The 26150-nt window shown below is 32.7% G+C and overlaps 2 protein-coding genes across 3 annotated transcripts in view; one reads left to right on the forward strand and one right to left on the reverse strand.

Annotated features, from left to right (window-relative positions):
• LOC126972240 (transmembrane protein 127-like) overlaps positions 1–10676 on the forward strand; it is a 551958-nt gene extending 541282 nt beyond the window's left edge. Inside the window, exon 5 of the transcript XR_007731102.1 lies at positions 10616–10676. The gene's annotated coding sequence lies outside the window, so the exon portion shown is untranslated. The remainder of the gene's footprint in view (positions 1–10615) is intronic.
• LOC126972245 (DNA fragmentation factor subunit alpha-like) lies at positions 606–12000 on the reverse strand. Of its 2 annotated transcripts, none has more exons than XM_050818894.1 (3): positions 11863–12000; positions 2943–3430; positions 606–2279 (listed from the first exon to the last, which is right to left on the reverse strand). In XM_050818894.1, the coding sequence occupies exons 2-3, from the start codon at positions 3419–3421 to the stop codon at positions 2138–2140; spliced, it is 621 nt and encodes a 206-aa protein (XP_050674851.1). In that variant the 5' UTR covers positions 3422–3430; positions 11863–12000; the 3' UTR covers positions 606–2137. The 2 variants fall into 2 exon arrangements, with proteins under 2 accessions (XP_050674851.1, XP_050674850.1); XM_050818893.1 differs by lacking the exon at positions 11863–12000 and adding an exon at positions 3525–3831.
• Positions 12001–26150: the final 14150 nt, after the last annotated feature.

A 26150-nucleotide genomic window follows, 5' to 3' on the forward strand; every position in this document is an offset into this window, starting at 1 on the left:
ATGACTATACTTGTGATGAGGTAGTTGGACAATATTTTTCCTTGAATAATCATATTTAAAAGTTATTTCTTTTAATAATAACTACTACTCACATATGCTTATAATAAATATAATATGAATATGTATATATATATTATATATACACTAGCATACCCAGCAAATGTTGTATTGCCATATAAATGAATAAAAAAACATTGGGTATGAAAAATAGATCTTGGCTGATTCTCAGACCTAGCAAAATGCACACCCAAAATTTCATATACAACGGTTCAGCCCTTAAGGAGGAGTTTGGTAACAAATACTGAGACACAAGAATTTTGTATATTAGAAGATTTTTTTTTTTTTATTAAAGTTCCACTATATTTCCAATACAGCCTTCACTTTGAGTAGCACTTGTTTATGATAGTAGTTAAATTATAATGTTCTTATATTTCAAGAATGCATGGGCAGTGGTGAATAGGTTCCATATTTAGTTCATATCATTGAAACAACTTTGTTAAAGTAAAATATGTAATACAACAAAAAATATTACAAATACACAATATTATAAGTATGTGTCTAGATAGGCATATCCTACTTAGCTTAAGTATAATTAAAACAAATAGTGCATAGATAATCATGGTTGTTTTTAATTTAATTTGAGTCATGCATAAACTGACCAGTGTATAATAACAGAATATATGGATAATATCCTTACAGGGAGTGAAATCTACTATTCAGACATTTACTGAATTATACAATATTTTAATTACAATTTATAATCACTATGAATATGACTTTATGGTTCATGCAAGCAGTGTGACTTCAATAACAATACCTAAAATACAATTCCTTAGTTGAATGTAGTCTTACCATAATTACTCATACATATTTGCTACAATGGCAGTAATGGGTAAAACTTATTAATTACTTGTAAAATGTTTGAGCAAATTGGAATTAAATGAATGTTTCTTATTCTAGGGGTAAAAACTATATAAAAAAAATTAAAATTACCAACTATCAGTCTTTTAATAGATGTTGATCATCAACCTTGTAGCATTATTACTCTCAAAAGTTTACAAAATGAAAATTTTCACTGAAAATTCAAAGTCTCTAATCTATTTTATGTAGATTCAGCAAAATCTGCACACATATACCAATAAACTAAATGCTATTATTAGGAATGGATAAATTTCACTTGTTATAGAATTGAATATTTTTTTAATAATTTTACATCTCATTTGCAGTATCAATTAAGAGTGTTTTAACTACTACTAATATAACAGTAGTACACTGAATAAAAAAATTTCAACTCATTTTCTCTCTCATTATAAATAGGACTGGGTGTTGACATATTTTGACAGCACACATTTACAACCTTAGAGTAAGGAATTGTCTCTGCTGCGCTCCCAACTAGATACTGTATGACCTAAGCGCAACAGATTTTTTATTAAGGCATGCATGTGCATGAACACATTGTTCAAGACCGGCTCGAGAACACCCACTTGGGCATAGTATTAGTTGCCGCACTACACCTGCGGTATCTAGTTGGAGCGCAGCAGAGACCAATCCCTTATCTAAGTAAACAACATTATATTATCATGTTAAACTAATAATACTACCAATAACATTTACAATGTTATCATACAATATCATTCCATTACAGCTCATATTCATAAGATTAGCTTCTTAGATTCTACACATCTAACACATTTCACCACTTAAAATATCAAAAAGTAATGCAAATCCCATTATTGTAAATTAATTTATATTAGAGCAAAATTTTTATATATTATTCTTTCATATTATAATAACTACAAAAAATTAATAACTAAAATTAGCAATTATGTAAAACAAGGCCTCTTTATATTGGTGTATATGTATTTAATATATATTTTTATTTACTTTTAGATCTAACAATATGAAGTAAGCTGAAATTTAGGACCTCTTCCTTAGTCATTCATTCTAGATGGAGTGTTTGTGGGCATTGAAGTTGTCTTTTCTGATGGCGGCTCCAATTGTGATGATGGTCTTCTGTTCTATGGAAATAGTGTTATATGTGTCTAATAAAAATTAAGGTTTGTAAACTTTTGAGAAACACCAACCTCTCAACAAAATAAAGGGGTCTTGTGAACTACAAGTTATAGTGGATACATAATTAACTAAACTCGGACTTGATTTCATGGTGTACACACTCTTGATTTGGTGGTGACACATCTTCAGCACCATTTGCTACACTTTGGTGGTAGAGTTTCAATAATTCCATGGCATCTTGAGCTTGACGCTTCTCCAAAAGTATCCTATGAAAAGATATAATTCACTATAAAAAACCCAGTTTTTTTTAATTTAGAACAAGTCAGGCATCAGGGACCTATGATATAAGAACTAAGATTATTAAAAAAAAAATATGATTTCCTCTCTTGGCAGATGCCAATATATTTTTTTTGCTTAGCCCTGGAATAGCCATCTGGCTATTCCGGCATTGCAGTCAAGAGCCCTGGAATAGCCATCTGGCTATTCCAGGGCTCTTGGCTGCCTTGATCTGTTTATCCTAATATACAAATTAAGTGAACCATAGTATTTCAAGTAGATTGCATCCAAAATGTTCTCTCAAGGCTCCAAAAGTGACCATGTTCTATTTACAATAGATTTATATTTATTATTTAAATTAGATCTTTAGTAAATTATTTTTTGACACATTCACTACTATCCCTGTAGTTATAATATAGCCTTAGGGCTTAGGACCAATTAAGCTATCTTAAAACACTTGTGTGATTTCTTGGATTTAAAAAATAAGCAATGAATATATTAAATGAATAAATTTAAAGTCATGGCCAATAAGTAATAAACAATTATAATTAAATTTAATTGTACAGCCCTCCTTAATATCAAGTGTCTGTTGAGTTAGATCAGTACTAGATATCTGGTTAACTATAATTATAACAAAATATTAAGCAAATTACCTTCCAGAGGCTTCTTTGATATGTTCTAGTATTATTTTATTATCCCTGTCTGTAACTATATCAGCCAAACTATCTGGATCCATGTCTGATAATAATTCCAAATCTTGGCCACCCAGGAGTGATATATGGCATAGATTATGCTGTAGACGTCCCACCAAATTGGCGACTTGGCTTTTATCTCCAAGAGTGACATCATCAGTCTGATCCAGGGAAACTTGACACTTCGGCATATTCGGTGCCCATTTTTCTTTACCATGTAAAATCATGAGAGACGTATCTGGGTCTAATGTATAAAAATAATCTTCATCATCTACTTCAGTACCATCACTTTCAAGAACGACTGTCAAATTTTCTGTAGGCAAACCTAATTTATCGGGTACTTTGGACAGTAAGTCTTCTAGTGAAGATGCAACAATGCCTTTCTTTTTCTCGCGATTCACGTCACAGATCTTGTAAGGTTTATTTATATCGTCCTCCATTACTTCAAACTGTAAGCAAATAACGTAGATTAAACGCAAATTAAAGCAATACAGCGTTGAAACTGTAGTCTTGTTTAGGATATACAATCAGCGGAAATCTTACTGCAGTCTATTTAATACGTTGCAAAATCTAGTAAATTTATCAGGAGAGTCGCACGGCAATATTTAATGTAAAAATTCAAAATACAAGTAGGGACTAGGGAAGTAGGTGTGACAAAAGACAAATGATTAATGACATATGACAGTTGCTGTCACTTGCTGCTAACTGACATTTTTTTTCGTTCATTATGGGTAGGCTATTACACAGTCATTAAATGACGCTACTGCCTAGCCTTTTGTAACAATTTTTAATACGACGCTAACTGAAGTGTGAACTCAGATAAGATATCAAAATATATGAATATAGGGGGGATGAAATATACATGCCATTCATTCGTTACTAATAAACTGTACTTACTATTTGTTTTTCGTTGAACTGACGCTGACAGTAGTTTACCTAATTTAGTATTATTAACTTAGCAATAATTAGCATGTAAGAATAATTAACCTTTCGAAAAACACACTAATGTTATAATAGGGAGCCCAAGAAGGGGTCTTTAGGATTTACTCAAGAGTGGCAGATGAACATTAGGAAGGACACCTTGTATCTTGCTAAAGTAAAATAGTGACAAACTATTAGCCTCTATTTTCTCCCCGCTCGCTCAGTTGTCGTCACGCATCACAACGTCGTTCGTCTTTGAATACATTGTGTTAAAAATATGACGTGTTGTACAATTGTAGTCAGTAGAAAATAGTATATGAGACTGTAAAAGTCCGTTTAAAAACAACGGAAACATTCACATATTACACTAAATTAACCAATCGAAGTATTTTACCATTTTGTTTATTAATTATTTTATTTGATGCGTGTGGTGTAGTTAGTTTATAAAGTCAAGATCTATGTACAAATTCAAATATTTTTATTCACATTAGTTTATGAACAAACTTATCGACAGTCAAAGACTATGCGGAAATGAATGACTCAGACCTGTGAAGAACGGAAGCAAGAAAGTCAGCGGCTTCCTCTTTTTTTACATAAAATTTTGATACAAACAAATTTATAATTTAAATAGCATGTCATAGCAATCTGTTTTTAGGTCAATAAAGTATTTTTTGACTTTTAATTTAACAGATTAAAATATAATAAAATAATAACGTTAATAATAATATTCTATAGATTGGCATAACTATTATGGTGATTACTATATAAATTAAATAATTTTATGATTATTATAAAAGTTATATATAACATTGTAAAAAAAGAAGAGGTCGCGAAAAATATGTGCTCATGATACATAATTATGCGTATAGTGTGTATGAATCTATGTGATGTAATTATACATGAGTGAGTATGCTAGATAGTAGTATTCTATGTGAGAGTGTTATGAGTTGTGAGTAGTGTACTTTATTATATTGTATTCTTCGGCAGTGTTCAGTCTAATGGGCATAGTCTTATATGGGCATAGTATAATACTCAACTTGGGACATGTGTTTATTTATTTTATTTATTTATTCATGTACAGGAAATAAACAGTATTATGATTATTTATATGTTATGTGTTCGATCACTGAGTTAATAAATTTATAACGGCTGAGAACAAAAATGTTAATATCTTTAAATTTGTTTAAGTATAGGTGTATGACCCTATGTAGAACAGAATGTCTGTCATAATTAGTACACGGCTGGCCAACGTCGAAAAGGCAATTCTCTTTGTTGAAAAAGCGTCTACTCTGTGTATGTTCTGCACTAGCCCACACTCTAATCCGTCGACCAGGAGTGAATAATCTATGACAGATTAGCAACATCGTATTTACGAGTATACACACTAGTAGTGTAGAACATGTGTCTAACATCAAAAAATATAGTAATATACATATAGAGAAAAGAGAGCCCTCTCTACGCATTATGAGCTGTTTATTTGAAAACTAGCGCCATCTGGAGATTGGCCCCGAAAATAACTATATACAACATGAACCAGAAAGGGTATAACATCCCTTCAATGGTACGTTATTTGGGTCATATGCAATAGTATGGTGATGTTTAAGTTTTAATAAATAAATAAAAAAAAAAAAGAAAAAGTCTTCCCTTCGAAATAAAAATATTATTTTTCAATTTCTTTTCTTAGACAACCTTAAATTTAAAAAGACTGCCACTTTTAGGCGGGGCCATTGTTTATAAACAGAATGAGTTCACCTACCTATGGACTTAAACATAAACAATAATCTATGATTAAGGAGTATGCACACTACATGAAATGTGGCTTGTGTCTATGTTATTATTCATTCATTTTTTACTTCCTGTTATTGAAACAAATAAACAAAATAAGAAATTACATAACATAACACAGTTTCACGTCTGTATTCCTGAAAGGTTAGAGGTGTATTTTTTCCACCCACGTTTCACTATGTTTAATTCCCACGTAATAGGGGGCGGGCATCTACATTTCTGAACTATGGGCTGCTAGTGAGAAATTTCCTACGAAAAACTCAATAACTGCCCCATTCCATACCCAGGCCGGGTACAAAACCCGGTCCGGGAATGGAGTACATATTATTAATACGAGGATGGTCAAAGATATCCATATTTGACAAAAAAAATCCGTGAAGAACAATTTCTTTATAGGAGTCTATTAGAATTATCTTTATTGGATAAAACATTTTTGAATTAAAATGTCAAGACTCATTTGCCCAGTAATAAGAACAGCTACAGTGCCATTCAGACCAAACCATAATAATGCTTACACATTTTTGCTTCGCGGCTGAAAAAGGTGCCGTTGTGGTACCCATAATCTACAATTACAAATTTGGAATGATTTTCAATGTAACTTGAAGAAAACTTCAAATAATTCTACATTGAAGTATGTGTATATGCCTTTAGAATAGACATTTGAACACACACAGAGCAGTAAATATCGTGTTTCAAAGCACAATTCAAAGAGTATTAACGCAGACAGGCCGATCTTTTCAACCTAATATATTTAAAAAAACACAAAATGTAAAACCACAGTAACAATTACACTAGTTTTTATCTTTTAAACGTGTTTTATTTAAATTTGTAAAACTCGCGGAAATCAGAGTAAATAATAACATAACATAGTTTCATAATAAGATTAGAATTAAAAAAATATTTATTGGGTAATACATAACTACAGTAAATACAAATTTAGAAGTATTTTCAATGTCAGCTAAAGCAAATGCACATACAAAATAATTTTGTCTTCATGGCAAAATGAGAAGACAAATTGCTTCACAGCTGCAATGAATCGTAGGCATTTTACTATTATCTGATATTATGTCATATCTACGTTTTTCATCTGTTTAAGGTCAAAGAGAGTTCAAAAAACAGCTGATTAGGGTTGAGGGAATCATAGTTTTTGCGAAAACTTAGCACTTTAAATATTGTATTAAATTATAATCCTAATTCATTTCTGACTTCACATAGTCATTAGAGATGACCTAAGGAATATCTGGTTCAAAGCATAGTATACCCATTTAGTTTCACCTTGTATAAGCTCGAAATTATAAAATTCATTATTAATGATGTTGTGAAATTAAATAACTAACTCTACTTTTTAATGTAGGTATTGCAATTTTTTTATAATAAATGTTGAAATTGCGCGTAGAGTTAGTTATTTAATTTTGTCACAACATAGAACATAAAGGATAGATTTAGTAGTGTAAATATACAAAATGGAACACGAGAGCTACATACATGCGCAAACGCTAGAAGTAGCCGCCATTTTATGACCAGTGGGCAGTGACACAAATAAAGAAAAGTTGGAAGGTTTCAAAGCGAGTGACAGCTGACAAAGCTTTCATTTTCGGGCCAACTAACAGATGGCACTACAATCTTCTGAAAACGTCACTTTAAGGCGTCTGTCCCACCCCTCTGTTTTAACATTCAGGCGACGTGTGTTTGGACTGTCTCATCAAACTTAGCGCCCCAAAAAAAAAAAATTTTCTATTTTTGAATTTTCAATATCGCATATCGTTAGTTCGTAGTTTGTTCTAAATTGTTCGCTATAAATAATTGTTTGTTCTTTTGTTGTTTATTTAAAAACAATTAATCAAAAATGGGGGGAAACGCCTACTATTTGGTTCTTGCAATCGCCGGCCGCTGCCGCGGCACGCTACGCTCGGCTCGTCAAGGTCGTCTCGTTGTTTTAACTGTTTTAACATAGCCTAACCTAACCAATTTTAATGAATTGCAAATTTAAAAAAAAATCGAGAACAAACAAATGTTTATAGAGAACAATCAAGAACAATTGGCGAACTAACGATGTAATAAAAAAAAATAGTAAAAAAAATAAATTTGGGGGGCTAACTTGCCTGAGCTGTTTGGACTCTAATTGAGCTTTAATTATCTTAGATCATTTTTGTTTGATAGACTTTGACAGCTGTGAAAACGTCGAAAAAAATACGAGTTGCACTCCGGGAATGCCACGGAACAGAAAAAAACTAGTGGAAGTGGCATGTGGGCGTTACCCTGTCGCCACTATTGTGTACAAATGTACCTACTCGAGGTTCAAGTGAGACCAGTCGTTTGATGTCAAGTGAAGCATAATTATCTTTTAAAAAAAACAAATATGCCTTATTGTGCCGTTTTTGGCTGTAGAAATCATAGCTGCAATAAAAATATGTCCAACTAAGGGATTTCCTATCATCGGTTATCATAATTTTCCGATTTAAATTCAATTAATAATTTTAATGAGTTGTGAAAAATATACAATTAAAAATGAACCATAATATTACGACGTATGATTCACTTATCTTTACGTTTAATCGATGTAACTTATGTTAGAATGATTAATGTAAACAATAAAAATATCTTGGTGCATGCATGTACATATCGATATAATTTTATCGAAATAAATTTTATCTTTATAAATTGTATTCAAGGTTTGCTCCTTTCCATGCATCATGCGATAAGAGTGTAAATAAGCATTATGGTTGTGGTAATTGTGTACAAAAAGACTACGATCAATTCAAATTAATAGTTTTAATTGTCTCTTAGGTACCTACAACTAATTATTGTTTAACAAATATGTGTAAGATTCCTGTTAAACTAAATAAGCGTTCATCACTTCAAGAATATGAGATTAGAGTAGTTAATTGTATTAAGTTCGACTTTTCGTGATTGTGAATTTAGGCCTATCATAAAGCCGGAATTGTGTGTATTACATATTTAATAGATTAATGTGTGAGTTTGGCGACATCGGTTTCCATAGTAAAATGACGTGATGCCACTTCTACTAGTTTTTTCTGTGCTGTGGGGATTGCCGGCAGAAGTGAAAACTTGAAAATTAAAGTTGTTCATTTTTGAATATTTGAAATGGTTAGGGAATAATTGCGCACGAATTGCATTATTTATCAGAATAAAAGCATTAATGTGGTTCAATACAATATTCATTTATCATACACAAAAAATGACAATTTATATTACATAAAAAATTTAACAATTCAGAACTATTATAATTATTTTACATTAAAAAGTTTATCTCTCAGTAAAATCAACTATCATCCATAATTTTAGAACACTAACGAACAATAACAACGGGTCAGAGTTTCGAGTAGGTATAAGTGACATATAAGTAACATTTAATTCTAGCCGCCTCTCATTCTCAGTCTCCAATACGTCTCTCTAGTCTTATAATGCATGTTTCTTCCCACGTCTAAATTTTTATACGAAATCTGTATTCTAATAAAAACACTTTCATGATAAAAACCTTTTTTGTATAATATAATTGACTTCTATATTACATAGGCGCATAAATAAGTTTTTATTTGCATCGCTATTTATATAGCATGAATATCTCTCATTTATTAAAAAAAAAACCTATCTGTGCCCCGTGGTTTAATAAGTTCCCTTAAGAACACAACAGTTAAAGATATTCTGTCACCAAATTTCATCTAAATCGTGTAACCCGTTCGAGCGTGTAGGTATATGTTATACGGATAAAAAAATTAAGTTAAAAAAAAACAAAATACAATTAATAGTCGTTACGTACTAAGTAAAAAAGTAATAAGTAAAATAAGTATTACTAAATAAATGCACCTTGAAATCTTTATAACTATGCTTAATGAAATTTTTAAAAATGTAGTAGTATTAATGATACTTAAGTTAAAGTAACAATATTCACCACGCCATAAACTTCTCCCCTTTTTCACTATAATTTTTCATAACTTCATTACGCACGCACACTAAAACAATGTGACTGAAGCACACTTTACTTTGAGAAACAGCAAGAGTCTCAATCTAGACGTATAAATTATGTTAGGAAAATACTAACGTTGCGCCTAATATTGTCGCCGATAGCAAACAACATCTCGTATGTCGATATCAAAGTCTAACAACAATATCAAATCACATAAATTTTAACGTGAGATTGCAATTAGAAGGATCAACGCTTAAAATTTCGAGCGAATTAAAATAAAAAAATAACACGCTCAATTCCACGAAAATAAACAATATTTTCTGTTAAAAATGGTAAAAACTCAATGATTTCAATGTTAAATTTAGGAATAGAAGAAACTCAAAATGGAAATAACATTTAATGATGTAGTGAACATGACGGGTAGAGAATGGTAGTCGTACCATCGCACTGCCACTGAAATTCGAGTGGCTGATGGTAAAAGCTTTTCCAGGTAATGTAAAAATAAAACAATGGCGTAAATTATTTGACAAAGGTAACTAACACCAGAATAAAATTTACATTCGCTTATTTGATATTTGTAATTTAATATTAGATAATATTTGGAGAATATTTGTATTTTTTTTATAATATATTGACACACTTTTTACACAAATTATCTTGCCCCAGGTATATAGCCTGTGTTATGGGTTGCAAGACAACGATATATTTAATACAATATACTTACTTAAACATACATAAATATATATATATACACACATATAAACATCCATGACTCACATACACAGGAAACAGACACCTTATTCATCATATAAATGCTTGCACCTACCGGGATTCGAAGCCGGGACCTCTAAGCTTAGTAGGTAGGATCGCTAACCACTCGGCTAAATAGGTCGTGTACCTATAATTTTGGCTTTTTAGATTATACACTTACCCCCTTATCCATAATGGTCCACTAACTTGAAACAGCCGCTAAAAAGTGTTTTTTCTCATTCTGACTTAGGCCAATAGAAGAAGACAGAGTGAGAATTAGCAATGCTTTAAGTTAGCAGACTATTATGAATAAGGGGGCTAATGTTAGTACGGAAGAGTCAACCCCCATCGAATGAATCTTCTAAATATGGTTTAAAACGTAATATAGTAGCTGGGTAGTGTTATACCACGTTTATGACAAATTAAAATAATATAATCATTTAATGAAAGTAGGTTTGTACTTATATGTATGTGTATTAATATAGTACATGAGTAGTACCGAATAGACTTACAGTGACAGTTTACCAAAACCTTCCTTATATTGTCAGTGCTTGAATTGGAATAAAAAAATGAAAGAAAAAAATTATTAAAAACTATTTATAAATTAACAAAATTTATATACCTACGTAATAAACAGTAATTCTATTATCATAAAGATATAACTTTATTATAAATAAGTATAAATTACTTATGAATTTCCACTTTTGAAAAGAATAATACCACAAATCACATTAATATGATTTTATTTAGGTAATGTATCATACTAATGTTATGATACTTGGTTAAGTACGCCGAATCATCCATTTGTAAGTATGTAAATACTGTCGAATGAAGTCTGTATACAAATTATATTAGAGAAACTGCAAGGCGTAAGTGCGTTAGATGATGTTAATATTTTATTAATTATTAATAACATATAGGATTTCTTAAAATAATAATATTATTTAGCTTGGCTGTATTTGGGTTACAACCGAATTAAACTTGATGACTCTGCAGATTAATAATTTATAGGCCAAGTATCTGACAAGCATTAAAATATTTTTGTGTACATAAATTTTACCATAGATTTACAATATATGTTTAAAGACTGAGTGTACTATCAATGGTATGAACATATCTATTAAATAGTACAACGGTTGCAATTAAATATTGATGTCTAAGAACCTTACTATGTTATAATATCTGAGTCTTACTTTTAAATATATATTGTGAATTGTAACTTGCGTCATAACATTAGTATTTTTACATATTCATATCGCTCTTGAAAAAAGAGCAAATAAATTTTAAAAATCAAATAAATCAACACAATAGTGAAAACAACTGAATAAGTGAATGAAACTTTATGAAAGAATCAAGTAGCAGTGAAACTTATTATTCCGGACATAATATTATAATAACTTAAGTCTTGTTGACAAGTGTTTTTCGGAATTTTAATATTATAAATTTTATATCCACTAAAGCGCATTCACTTGTATATTGAATAAACAAATGTCTTACTTTATGCAGCCTGCCCTCAATTCGAATAATATATTGCACGGACACTTATTGCACTAAGGCTGCGAAAGCCTCTGAAACTCCACTATTGCATCTAATAGCGCGTCAGGTTCAGTCCGCTTCTGGTGACTGAATGGTGGCGACTGACGATTGGCGACTGGCGAGTGGCGTGCTCGTTGACCCGTGTTTAAACACATTCGCACCCTTGTTATGATTTATAAGATATTTATTTATCGTATGTGAGTAGCGTGGGTAGATTCATTAAAAATTTTGATGAGCTAACTAGTATTTATATTGATAGATACACGAACATATATAATGCACATTCAATATTATTATTCGGTAGGTGCAAGCATTTATATGATTTATTTATTTATTAATTCATTCAGGAACAAAACAGTCTTTTACAATAGTGAGTTACAAATATACATAAACTAGAAGACAAAACAGTTCCATAAATTAACAGTTATAAGAGTATAGTTAAGAAAAGGACACAACAACAATGATTTTATTAAGTATTTAGAGTTATTAATTTTTTAAATTGAGTATAATATCACCTACTATTGTATATTTAATGAAAATATATCAATTTCAGTAAGATGTTTATTGTACAAACTACAAGAGCGCCTCACATATGTATTTCCTGCATAATTGCTTTTATAAGGTGATACATAAAATGTAATCTTAGAACTAGAGGAGATTCGCGGTGTTATAAATTTAATTAGATTAAACAAGAATGCTGAGTCAAGCTTATTGTTAATAATTTTAAATAGAAAAATTTGATCGATATAATTTATTCTGTTAATTAGTGGGGATATTCTGTGCCTTTGTAACGCAGTGGCATAATCGATAAGAATATGCCCAGTCCGGTATTCCAGTGATCTTAAGAACTTATTTTGTATACCTTCAATACGATATGAACCCCGTGATGAATATTAATGTTTGTCATTGTCATGTCATGGATGTTTATATGTATTTATGTATATTTAAGTAAGTATATTTTATTAAATATGTCGTTGTCTTGCAACCCATAACAAAGGCTATATGCTTCATTTGGGGAAAGATAATTTGTGTAAAAGTGTGTCTATATTATTATTATTATTTCAACAGATTTTTGTTCTCGACTTTATGTCGGTAATGAACCTAAGTACGGGCATATGCCAAGTAACTTGGTTCAAGTGTTTTGCGTATGAAGATGTGGTTGGTGTTGATGAGTTGTGTGTTAATGAATGATGAATGGTATGATTTTCGTCTTAGATTGTCAAAGAAGTTGGGTTCATAAAACGGCGGACTATAGAGCAAGTATCATTATTATTAATATACTAGGTAAGTTTCACTATCAATAAAATAGAAGAAGGGTACTTTTACATAGCGGATGAATGCATAATGTACAATCATAACAGTAGATTTTGAGTACTATTGTAAGTATACACTGGACACTGTGTGATGTTGTTTTTTATAAAAAAAAGTTAATAATAATGTCAAATTGTTTTACTGACTTTATATAGATTAATAGATATATCTTTTACTGACTCACGGCCCTGGCTTCGTTCGGGTTATCAGATCGGGTATCAAATCTAAAAAAAAAAAAATATAACGGTAATTGCATTTCTGCAACGGTCAATTTTTGTTTAACTTTTAATTTATGGTATATAAGAAGATTAAAGAAAATGATTATAGTACTTCATACAAATACACAGACAGCGTAAAGCAACTTTGCTTTATACATACTATTTACTGATTAACAGCAGCAACACAATGTTTACAAATAAACAATATTAACCAGACACGATATTATTGTAACGTTTCATTTGGCTAATCTTCTACAATTACATATTCTTTGATTATTTTTATTGCAAATACGGGACGAGACGAGCAGGACGTTCAGCTGATGGTAACTGATACACCCTGCCCATTACAATGCAGTGCAGGATTCTTGAACAACCCAAAAACTCTGAGCGGCACTACAATTGCGCTCGTCACCTTGAGACATCTTAATGTTAAGTCTCATTTGCCCAGTGCTAATTTCACTAGCTACGGCGCCCTTCAGACCGAAACACATTACTGCTTTACGGCAGAAATAGGCGCCTCCAATTCTTCTTTTAAATATCAATATATAATATGAATATTGTTAAAATCTATAAGTTATGGTAATATTGGGTACCTGAGTTTATACACAACACTCAGGTTGTTGTAGTAGATGTGGCTCATTGAAGGACACCTAATGTCATGGCGGGGGTCATATTCGGTCACGGCGTGGCGCGACGCTCTGGGCGGGAATCAATAAAATCTCCTTCCACCGCCCCCATGTCTGGGTTCCCCCTGCGCCTTCATACGTCTTTTACAATGCACTTTGCAACTTTTACATTCACCTGCTTGCGGTACAATATCTCGATGTCTATATTATCTCGAGATTATTATAATGTGAGCTAAGTCTAGATAATCTCTTGCTGGTAAACAACCTATTAAAACAGGCCAGGAATATAAGTTTCGTGTGCGTAACAGGCTACGTCTTACATTCGAGGTTTGTGTGACACTGTGTTAGTGTGCGTGAATTGCTCAAAATAAAGGTTAGTTCTAAGCTCAATTTTGATCTAAGGGAAAGTATATAGATATTTTTCGTAAAATTGAGTGTAAAATATGTTTTAATATTTGACTCGACCAAAAGGGGCATTAAAAACACTTTATTCTCAAAGCCTTAATACTGCTGTTTTCTTAAAAAATAACTTCGTTAGCTTTTTTATTATTCATTAGCAGATATAATAAGAAAACATTATATAATAGTGTAAATATATGAAAAAAATCTCTTAACGTTTGTAAGTTTTATAAACATGTCGTTGAACATTTTGTGGAGCATTCGAATAAATGTAACATGGATCCATCAGGTTTAAATATAGCAACACTGACGACTGTCGAGAGAGGTGACCTCGACCTGAAACACAGACTGATTATGACTGCAGCACGTCACGTGATACACACAGCCGGCACTAGAGTACATTATGCAGTAGGACGTAGGTGTTAGTGTGTAGTCATTACGCTCGAGATACTGCTATAGAACTGATAAGGGAACCGACGGTGTCATGATCAATGCACATTAAACACACGTCATATTTGTGTGACGTGTATATTTTTCATTATATCATGTTACTTGTTCAAAATATTTTTTTTTGCATAAGCGTGGCATACAGATTTTAGTATAAATAACTATAAAAAACACGAATAAAATTTGAAAACCAATTATTTTATTTGAAAGAGCGACATCTGAAGTCAATTTCTCAATATGCAAATATTGGGGTTGAGCAGGTTATCAACTGTAGTAGTAAAATAGATCCTGTAGAATGTAGATGAAGCTACAACATGAGAGTTGAACAAAGCATACAAGATTTTATCAACGATACGTCACTCGAACGGTTGGCTCAGTTGGACGAGTGCTCGCACGGAACGCAAGAGGTCGCGGGTTCGAGTCCCGCATCGTTCATAAATTTTTTCCCTGAAGTGAGGGTTATCACTTTAAAACAACAAATTATAAATTATAAAAAATAATATTAATTGTCCATTACAACGCAGTGTCGCTCATGATTCTTGAACCCAACACTAAGCGGTATCGTAACTGCGCTCGTCACTCTGAGATATAGAGACATTGATTTCCTCAGGTTCGGCGCCCTTCCAACCGAAACACAGTAATGTTTGCACATTATAGCTTCACGGCAGGTACCGCTGCGCACTGTGGTGGAAATCTTGTTCAAAGAAGACAGTATTGATGTAATGAAATGTATGTATATTATGTAACTATTAAACTAGTAGTAGTAGGAACAGACATAAGCTTATAACGCCTACTACTCGACTTAGTCGAGTTAGCAAGTCTTTTGTGGGGCGATGTATATGCTTTTACAACAGGATCCCAAAAAATGTTCAAAGCAAAAGTATTACGTTATTCAAAAGAATTGTTAAAAAACATTTGTGTGGTAAAGGTTACTATAACATAAATGACTTTCTTAATGATACCACAGATTGGGATTGGAGCGACCGCCCTCAGTCTATTAAATAATAAGTTTAATTGTACAATGTTACTTTGTAAATGTTACTTTAATTGTAAAACATTCTTCTCAGGCCTGAGGCATTCATTTTGGAATGGGTGGTAGTTTTTTGACTTTCAATAAGTGATTTCACATCCTATTTTGAATAAAAATATTTGAATTTGAATTGAATTTAAAATTTGAAAGTACTTATTATTTTTTTAAATATGACTGAATAAAAACTCTCTAATAGTATTACTTACATATTTTTCCAAAGGGTTTCACCCTACTATTTTTTCTCACTTTTTATAATTTTCAAAGGCTTGAGCACTGGTCTATATCTATACTAATATTATACAGCTGCAGTGTTTGTTTGTTTGTTTGTTTGTTTGTTTGTTTGAAGGCGCTAATCTCAGGTACTACTGGTCCGATTTGAATGATTCTTTCAGTGTTGGGTAGTCCATTTATCGAGGAAGGCTATAGGCTATGTTTTTTTTTCAAAATTAGGGATCCGTAATAAAATTGCTATTTTGTAACACAAGGTGTAAAATCGAAAACCTATTTTTGCGTGCGCTGCAAAAACTATTGACAATAGAACAAAATGATGTACAGGCTATAATATAGGCAATATTTTATTACTTATAAAACTATCGCGTGAATTATACTTTATATGGCAAAACAACGTTTGCCGGGTCAGGTAGTATTATATATATATTGGATTACGAGCGTAAACCGATGTCAGACGTTACGGACAATACAGCGTTTGCTGGGTCAGCTAGTAATAATATAATATTGACATACTTTAACATATATTATATGGCTCGTGGCGTCATTCATTGCGATGATCCCCTGCGGTTCACATCGCAACCCACGCCACTCGCGTTATTTCTCCCTCATTCTACAACTGTTACATAAAATACTATAGAAAAGAAAGTTTGTACAATAATGTATGTATGATTTTGATAGCCAAATAAATGAAGCATAAACATGTCAGAAATGGATATGCATTCAAATTCTGTACTCCCATATAGTACGAAATAAATGAGTTATCTGTTCAGTCGCCACAACAATTTCCAAGCAGGTGAAGTTACACAGCTTCAATGTGTAAGCAATAGACACAATGCGCTGGTCGCTGCTATCCCGAGGCGCTATCATTTGTTTACTCTCATATAATCATCCAACTTTAGATTAAGGATTGGTCTCCGCTGCACTCCAATTAGATACCACACTACATAAGAACAATAGCTTTTTTATTACGGCAATCCTGACACTCAATGGCATCTTTCAAATTTTATAACTTACTAGCTGACCCGACAGACGTTGTTCTGTTAATAATAATAAAAAAACTCCTGCCAGTGGAATTTCGTAAAATCCGTTCTTGGCTGACCTCTACTCGGCGAAAGGAATATTCCTACCGAATTTCAAGTCTCTACGGCTTATGGTTCCAGTACGTGGAAATCTCTTATATGTATATATATATATATATATATATATATATATATATATATATATATATATATATATATATATATATAGATATACGCTTCGTGTTATTTTACATTGAAGTTAATAAAATACAAAATACTTACTTACTGATAATATTTGATCCCAGAGTCTTATTTCTTGTAGTTTTATTTTTACAAAGTTTTATATTACATCCAACTTTAAACTATGACGCGCGTAGCGTATAGAGTGTTTGCTACGACACTCTTGGGACACTATGATAGCAATATATTCTTATACAGTTCACACAAATATTTCAATGAAAAATTGCAATATGAAAATTACCGACCAATCCTGTTTTAGATTTTTATATTATAGAATATCAATAGTATGAACAATATATTAGCAAATTTAAATAATATTTTTATTTTTCTAATAGTAAACTCGCCAATTGATTTCAGGATGTAATAATATTTACAACTTCATTACTTCAAAATACCATACAATCTATACAAAGTGAGGCAACAAACACTCAAACGTTTCAACTTGCTCTAGTAAGTTAAAAAACAATGTCACTACAAGCATTTTTTAATGTAAAAATAGCAATTAATCGACTAAAAAAAATTATAACTTCAACATTAAATTATCTTTTATATATCATTCATATGTTGTCATTCTTGATGACAGGATAAACCAGTCACCACAAGTAACGTTCACAAGGATGACGCATGACCAGCCATCGCTTCCCTCGACCATACTCTACTTCCTCTGTAGTGATATTTAATAAACATGCCTCAATAGGGGAAAATTGTGAAATAACTGACAAAAAGTCCATAACCACGTTAAGTACTACTTTTCATGTTTGTTCCTATGACAATCGTTGGTACAGTTTAGTATCACAAAAACTCTCTTACACACATCAACACACCCTTTCCCTGGTACTTCTGTATATATGTTAATCCTCTATAAAGCTCTGATCTTGCACTTTCAGATTTCCACCTGTTTCCGTCTCTTCAGATTTATTTAGACAGTATTTCATATCAGTTTCATCCAGTGGGAGGCTCCTTTGCACAGATGTCGGCTAGATTATGGGTACCACAATGGCGCCTATTTCTGCCGTGAAGTAGTAATATGTAACCATTGCTGTGTTTCGGTCTGAAGGGCGCCGTAGCTAGTGAAATTACTGGGCAATGATACTTAAAATCTTATGTCTCAAGGTGACGAGCGCAGCTGTAGTACCGCCCAGAATTTTTGGGGATTTTCAAGAATCCTGCGCGGCACTGCATTGTAATGGGCAGGGCGTATCAATAACCATCAGCTGAACGTCCTGCTCGTCTCGTCCCTTATTTTCATAAAAAAAGTATGAGATTGACATTTAGAGAGGATTGCAAAAACTACTTGCGGCGTTTTTTGATCGAAATTCCCAAGATTTCCGCAGCAACAGGGTCTTGTCACTACCTACGAGCCAAAAAGTCAACGAACAAAATGTCACATATTTACTATAGTTAAATGTAAATAGACATTGAAAAAAGTTGAATTCTATGTAATATGAATATATAATGCGTAGAAATGTTTTCCCCATCCCATTATGTCAAAACTGATAGCTTCTAATGTACTGTGTAGGATTTTACTGAATTAATATTAATCAGTCCACTGTTAATAATACCAGTGGGAGGCTCCTTTGCACAGGAAGCCGGCTAGATTATGGGTACCACAACGGCGCCTATTTCTGCCGTGAAGCAGTAATATGTAACCATTACTGTGTTTCAGTCTGAAGGGCGCCGTAGCTAGTGAAATTACTGGGCAAATGATACTTAAATTTTATGTCTCAAGGTGACTAACGCAATTGTAGTGCTGCTCAGAATTTTCGGGTTTTTCAAGAATCCTGAGCGGCACTGCATTGTAATGGGTAGGGCGTATCACTTACCATCAGCTGAACGTCCTGCTCGACTCGTCCCTTATTTTCATTAAAAAAAAAAGGGTTTGGAAAATTGCTACTGTGAAGTACACTAAAAGATATTGTAGCGGCCAGTAATGTACAGTATTATTTGCATGATTAATTATCGGCAGTGAATAATTTTATCAACAAATAGATATGTAATCCAATTAAAATTTAAGAGAATCCGTAATGATTAATGAGTCATGTAGTTCATTCACTAATGTATGTATACGTAATTAAATACGAATACTTATTAATTAACTATTAACCAATATATTATAATATTGTAGAAAATAAAGAAGAGTGAGAAGATATATATGAAAGAGATAATATAGCACTGGTGTCGATCTCTTAAGAACGTGTTACTGTTACTGTTTTTCGAAACTGTTTATTTTTCTTTTAAGGTATCGTGATTAAATACTAGGTTTTTTTTACAAGTTACGCCCACGGACGAGTAAAAAAAGAAGGACTCGGCGCCGTGATATTAGCAAGTGAAGCACCGTTATGCTAGTATGTGTGTGCGGTTACGGGGGATACTAGTTACACAATTTTTTCTCCCTTAAATAATCATATATGGCCACAAAAACTTATATAGTATCGTTTTTACACTTTTTCACAACGCACGACGGCATTTTTAAAATATTTTATTGAGACGCAAACTGACCTGTCACAGTCGATGACAATTCTCATAATGGCCGCCTATCGGCCTGGAGTAGTGTAAATGTGTGCGTGGGGCTATGTATTTACACGTTAATCGGCTTGTTTTGGTGCTACACTGGTATGTAAGGTGACACAGAATCCTTGTTTTTTACTAGTCCTTCGTTACGTCATAAACGTATTACGGTAATCACTGAATAGGTAAGAGAAAACTGTTCTGTGACGGTAATAGATTGTATCTAAATTGCATTGTATCTAAGAGTTCAACGACTGAATTCTGAATATGAAAAGACCTTATGTGTATCTATGATAATTTAAATTATTATTAATTTATTTTATATTATTTCAAATTTCGAATCCTTATTCCAATATTTTGTTAGCATTATAATTTCATGTATTTTTGATGTACCAAATATTTAAAATGTATGTTTGTTATCTAATGTCTACAAAATAATTTTTTTAAAAACTACTCTGTAGTAAATACCCTACCGCGGCTGATTCGAGAAACAATTGAATGTACGGTTGATACGTCAATTTTCTTCAGAAAATAAATAATTTCCGAAAAAATATTCCTAAATACATTTCGCTGGATTTTTCGCTGAATCATTTTGTTAAATAATAAAAATAATTACCCTTTATGCCTTTATTCTATTTAAAATATATAAAAAGTAATGTGGTCAAAAACACTAACAACTTTTCTCTCCAAATAAAAAAAAAACGGAAAACGTAAAATACGTTGTTGCGGGATTATTGTTTAATTATTTAATAAAGTTATAAAAATCATATTATTTTTGAAAGGAAATAAATTTAATTCAAATAAAAACTAAACAATGTCCTTTTTTAATTGGCAACATAAAATGTATCTCTATATCTTATTTAATAAAACTTTGACTACAAATAAACCAACTTAAAATCTATTTTTCACATTAACAACGGTATCCGTATACGAGGGCTGCACTAAAAGTATCGGGAATCAAGGAAGTGACACAACATTACTATTTAAAAATGTATTTATTGCTTTTCGAAGTATTCTCCGCGAAATTTGACACATTTTTCCATACCATGGAACCAATCATTGAAGCAACCATTCCATTCGGAAGTTGGGGAAAATGGCCGTTTTGTAGGCTAGGCGTCCACAGTTTCTTCAGGTGATGAAAATCTCTGACCACGCAATTTATTCTTTATTTTAGGGAAAGTATAGAAATCATTAGGGCTTAGGTCGCGGCTGTACGGCGGATGGTCTAATAATTCTATGTTTTCTTGCTCTAAAAACTCATTTGTTCTGTGCGCGGTGTGAGAACTCGCATTGTCGTGATGGAGGATGATGCGGCGGATGCAGTTCTCTTTACGGAGTTCAGAAACGACCTGTGGCAAACAAATGCTAGCATACCATTCTGCATTAACCGTTCTTTGTCCCTCAAGAGGAATAGTCGCAACATGGCCGGTTTTGGAGACAAACGTGGCCAACATTTTTTTTGCAACACTCCGTGAACGACCAATTTTTGTTGGCTTTAACTCATTTTCGAACACCAAAACTCGTGACTGGTTTTTTGTTTCAGGTTCGTACGCGTATATCCAGGATTCGTCACCTGATACGATGTTGTAAACAGCATTTGAGGTTCCTGCGTGGAATCTTTCGAGAGTTCTGACGCAACAAGTAACGCGAGCCGCTTTTTGCTCTTCACAGAGAAAATGCGGTATCCTTCGGGAAAACAACTTTTTTACACCTAATTGTTCATGCAAGATTATTTGTATTTGACTCATGCCAATGTCTAAAGTTGCCTGAATTTCGCGGTATGTCACATGTCGATCTTCCTCAATCAGCTTACGCACAGCATCAACGTTTTCTTTGGTCACTGAGCTTGACACATCCACGTTGAAATTCAGCAAACCAGCGATAGTATGTGGTTTTGGATGGGGCTTCATCACCAAATGCAGAAATCATCCGGTCAACACACTGTTTTTGTGTTAAACTACTTCGAAAGTCATAATAAATCATCGCTTTAGAATTTTCTCGAATCAATTTCATTTTCTCAACGACTAAACAAGTTTGAAAAGACCTTGTGACAAGACCGAGAATCTTTTTTTAAATAAATAAATGGTATTCGATTTTAAAAACAAAGGAGTTTTCAATTAAAAAGATTTTAATATGACAGGAACAGTGGAAATATTCCATTCCCGGTACTTTTAGTACAGCCCTCGTAAGTATGAGTATGAACAATGAATAACGGTGTAAGGAGGTATTACAATTCAAAAATCTTTAACTAACTCTTCATTATTATTTATTAACTGTTGACATGAAATAAAAAATAGGAAATGTGTTAATAAGTTTACAAAAAAAGTTTAATTCTAATCGGACGTGTCTCGCAGTATGTAATATTCTGCGGTTAGGCTTAAAAAGAAACTTTGATATAGGGCCGGTGTAGCTTAAATTAACACAAACTATTTACCCATAATGGTCCGCTTACTTTAAACAGACGCTAAGGAGCGTTTTTTCTCATTCTGAAATAGGTCAATAGAAGAAGACCGAGTGAAAATTAGCAATACCTTAAGTTAGCAGACTATTATGAATACGGGGGTTAATCTTCTTGCAGACCCCTTGAGATAGGTAACGCACTATTACATTATGCAAGTTTTAGCTCAAGTTCATACGGTGATCCATTCGATTCACGCTTACGTCTTGATGAAGAACTATTATGTTATCTATTTGCTAGTTCGATGGGATGTTTGGTCAAAGAATGTAAGAAAAGATTTGAGAGTATGAGCCTGTAAGCTCTATAAAATGAGATAACTAGTTTATAATTTTGATTGTTTTCTTTTTTTAAGGATAGTATCTTTGTAACGCTTTAGATTTAAACTGTAATATAACATTGAATTTTAATAAATAAATTAATTATAAGTATCCAATACGCTATTTTCTTGCTCAAAATCTCATTTATAGAGCCATTTATCAGATAGACGAGAATCTGCATTTATTTCTATAAAGTGCAACAGCAAACTATTTCTTCCTTCCACGTCATTTGCCCTATTTCTATTAACTGTTGTAATAGATTAAATTTAATTATAGTTGTTGATGTCTTTATTCTATAGATAAGTAGCAAGTAGCCTATTCGTAACTTTACTTGTATGTTGTAAAAAACCCCCTAAAAAATTAATGTTAGACTGATTAACTTCACACACACATACACACACACTCACGCCTTTGATCCGTCGGGGTAGGCAGAGAGAACAGGATGCCATTTGCTTTTATCCTTACAAACATCTTCGAAAACATTCATTTAATTTACATGCTGTAAAGGGCCATATTAATATATATTAAATGCACAATGTAGTTAAGGTACTTAATAGGATAAGAAATAATGCTGTATTGCTTAAAATCGCTTCCCAAATAACACATTAATTCTCGTAAGCAGTAAATGATAAAAAATGGTTATTGTGGGTTATCCTTAAGAGATAGACATAATACCATCGCGGACCCTTTTGTAGTTCAGTCAGCGTTTGCAATGTAAGCGCAAAAAAATAATTGTTTTATGACATTACATTAGAAACCTCCAAAATTATCAGTGTTTCTCCATATTATGCATGTATTATACATATTATAGAACTTCTTCTTGAATCACACTAAATATTAAAAAACCTCATCAAAATCCGTTGCGTAGTTTCAAAGACCCAAGCATACATAGGGTCTGACAGCGGGAAGCGACTTTTTATACTGTGTAGTGAAGCAAAGATTAGCGTATCCTACTATAGCATGATCTATGTTTTTCTGGTTTAGGGATGACATATTGGTGTTATTTACTGAAAACCAAGGCTATGTGTATGAATCTAGCACATTCTGTTTCGAAAGTTTGCCTTGTTTCCTATTATCTAACCCGACAAGCCGGCAAAGTTTGTAACTCTCAGGAATTTCTATGCATAAACGGAACTTTGTCAACTTAAATTAGTATCCGGCTCAATCACTAACTCTCAAAGATCCCGAAGTAATATATCAATATACCCCTAACCATAATATACCACTAACCCATAACGAAGTAGCGGTATATTCAATAAGAAAAATATTTTTTTTGACATGCATAAGTGTCATTTCCGTGACCTACATGAATAAAGTGATTTTGATTTGATTTGATAACTTATTAATCGACTTCTTTCCCTCTCTTTACCGAAGGATAATGTGCATGGATATGATAAAATCATAAATGCTTCTGTCTCTGACTTTATAAAGCTTTTAATTCTATTAATAATAAGAACTTGGACGAGGAGGTGGAGGACATCTCAAAGTTATACTTCTTTGGCGTAAGAAAACAAAAAAATTATTAAATCGTCTAGCTATTCTACGTTTGTAGAAAGAACAATATTGTAAAAATCATGAAATAAATTATTGAACATTAACGAATACGGCTGCATTGGCTTGAACCCTTTGCCTGTCCTAATAATGGACGAAGAAACCAAAAAAATTGATAGAATATGGCGGCGATTTATGACGTCATATATTTCCCTAGGGTCCTGCGGCAGTATACTGGCAGTATACTGCCGCCTGCCACAGTAGTGAGCACTGGCGTTTTCGAGGTAAGGTACTCGCAGTACTTTCATCACGTGATCAGTCAAAACCACTCGAGTGCCTAACGTGTTATAAACAATACCTACAGTTTAATCTCAAATATTTTTATTTTGACTGTACTCCAACAACAGTTTTTTTTAATGAACTAGAAAACTAATACACTCATTTGAATGCTGCGTCAAAAAATGCGGCTGACATTATACGGGATTGCGTTCCGTTTTAAATAGTAACCAGTATATCTGGCTATAAAGGTATCTACTGCTTCACAGTATACTAAATTGACGTCACATTGTACAGTGGTCGTAGTGTATATCGGACCATACCCTCAATAATAATTAGTAAGATATTGACGCATAGCAACGCTTCGACGTACATGAAGAGAGTTGTCCAACTTCATGTCTTACGTTCCGAATGTTTTTTCCCGGTTAGGGTACCCCTCCGCAACGTCCCATAAGGAACTTCGTTCCAACATACTCGTACCGGCGAATTGAGAACCTCCTCTTTTTTTAAAGTCGGTTAAAAGCGCTTACTATAGCAAAACAAACAAATTTTCTAGTAGTGACCTCGACCTGGAAACAACGCGGACACATTGTATGACGTCATTTAATACACATAGCTGGTATTTATAATACACCAGCTCGTGAATATAGCACCTCGTGACCGCGGAAAGCTCTCACGACTCGCCTGGGACGTTTTCATTTGTTTACCCAAATACTCTTACATCATTCAACTGACACTATGACGCGCATTTTAAAAGTTGCCTGCAATACTCGTGGGCATACACTTGCATTATTATATTTTGGAATATTATAATGGCAATACTTACAAGTAATTGAAATAAATGCGTCTTAGTACAGTTTACATTTTGATATAGGAACTTAACTACAAACTCAAACGTTCCTAAAAATAATCATTACATTTTTAATTTTATGAGTCTACCGAATGTTTGTAAAAAAGTAGAGCCCGACAGAATTATATACATGAAACATATTGGTCAGTTCTTTTGAAGTTAAAACTGGTTAAGTGCGCTGAGAACTTTATTTTGTGAATATTCAATGAGACTGGGCAGTCTTTCGGATGTTATGTGAAGATTATATTATACTAGCTGACCCAGCAAACGTTGTATTGCCACATAAATTAATAAATTTTTGGGGTATTAAAAATAGACGACGACCAATTCTTAGACCTACCAAATATATCGTACATTAAATTTATCGCACAACAATAATCGTTATATTCGATTGCCATCTTGCAACTCTATTTCGTATCTGTGGATGTAATAGAATAATATGAAAATCGATACAAAAATAGGTGTTGATCGTAGACGCGTGAAAATTTGAAAAAATCTTTAGGGGTGGGTGTAAAAATAGATGTTGGCCGATTCTCAGATCTACCCGATATACACACACATTTTCAAATTAATTGGTTTAGCCGTTTCGGAGGAGTTTGGTAACAATCACCGGGACAAGAGAATTTTATATATAAGATTTATATTTTTAAATATCATATTGTTTTAAAGCAGCTAGTCCTTAGCCTGGTGAATATATGAGGGGTCCTGGAGTCAGTGTACATATCTGTACACCCTAATAAACAATAGAACACCTAAGGAAATAGTATTATGTCTAACTGCTAATTTGAGTATAAAGTCCACTTGTATTATTCATACAGTGGGTACCGC

Source organism: Leptidea sinapis, chromosome 25, assembly GCF_905404315.1.
Source record: "Leptidea sinapis chromosome 25, ilLepSina1.1, whole genome shotgun sequence".
Taxonomy (NCBI): Eukaryota; Metazoa; Arthropoda; class Insecta; order Lepidoptera; family Pieridae; genus Leptidea; species Leptidea sinapis.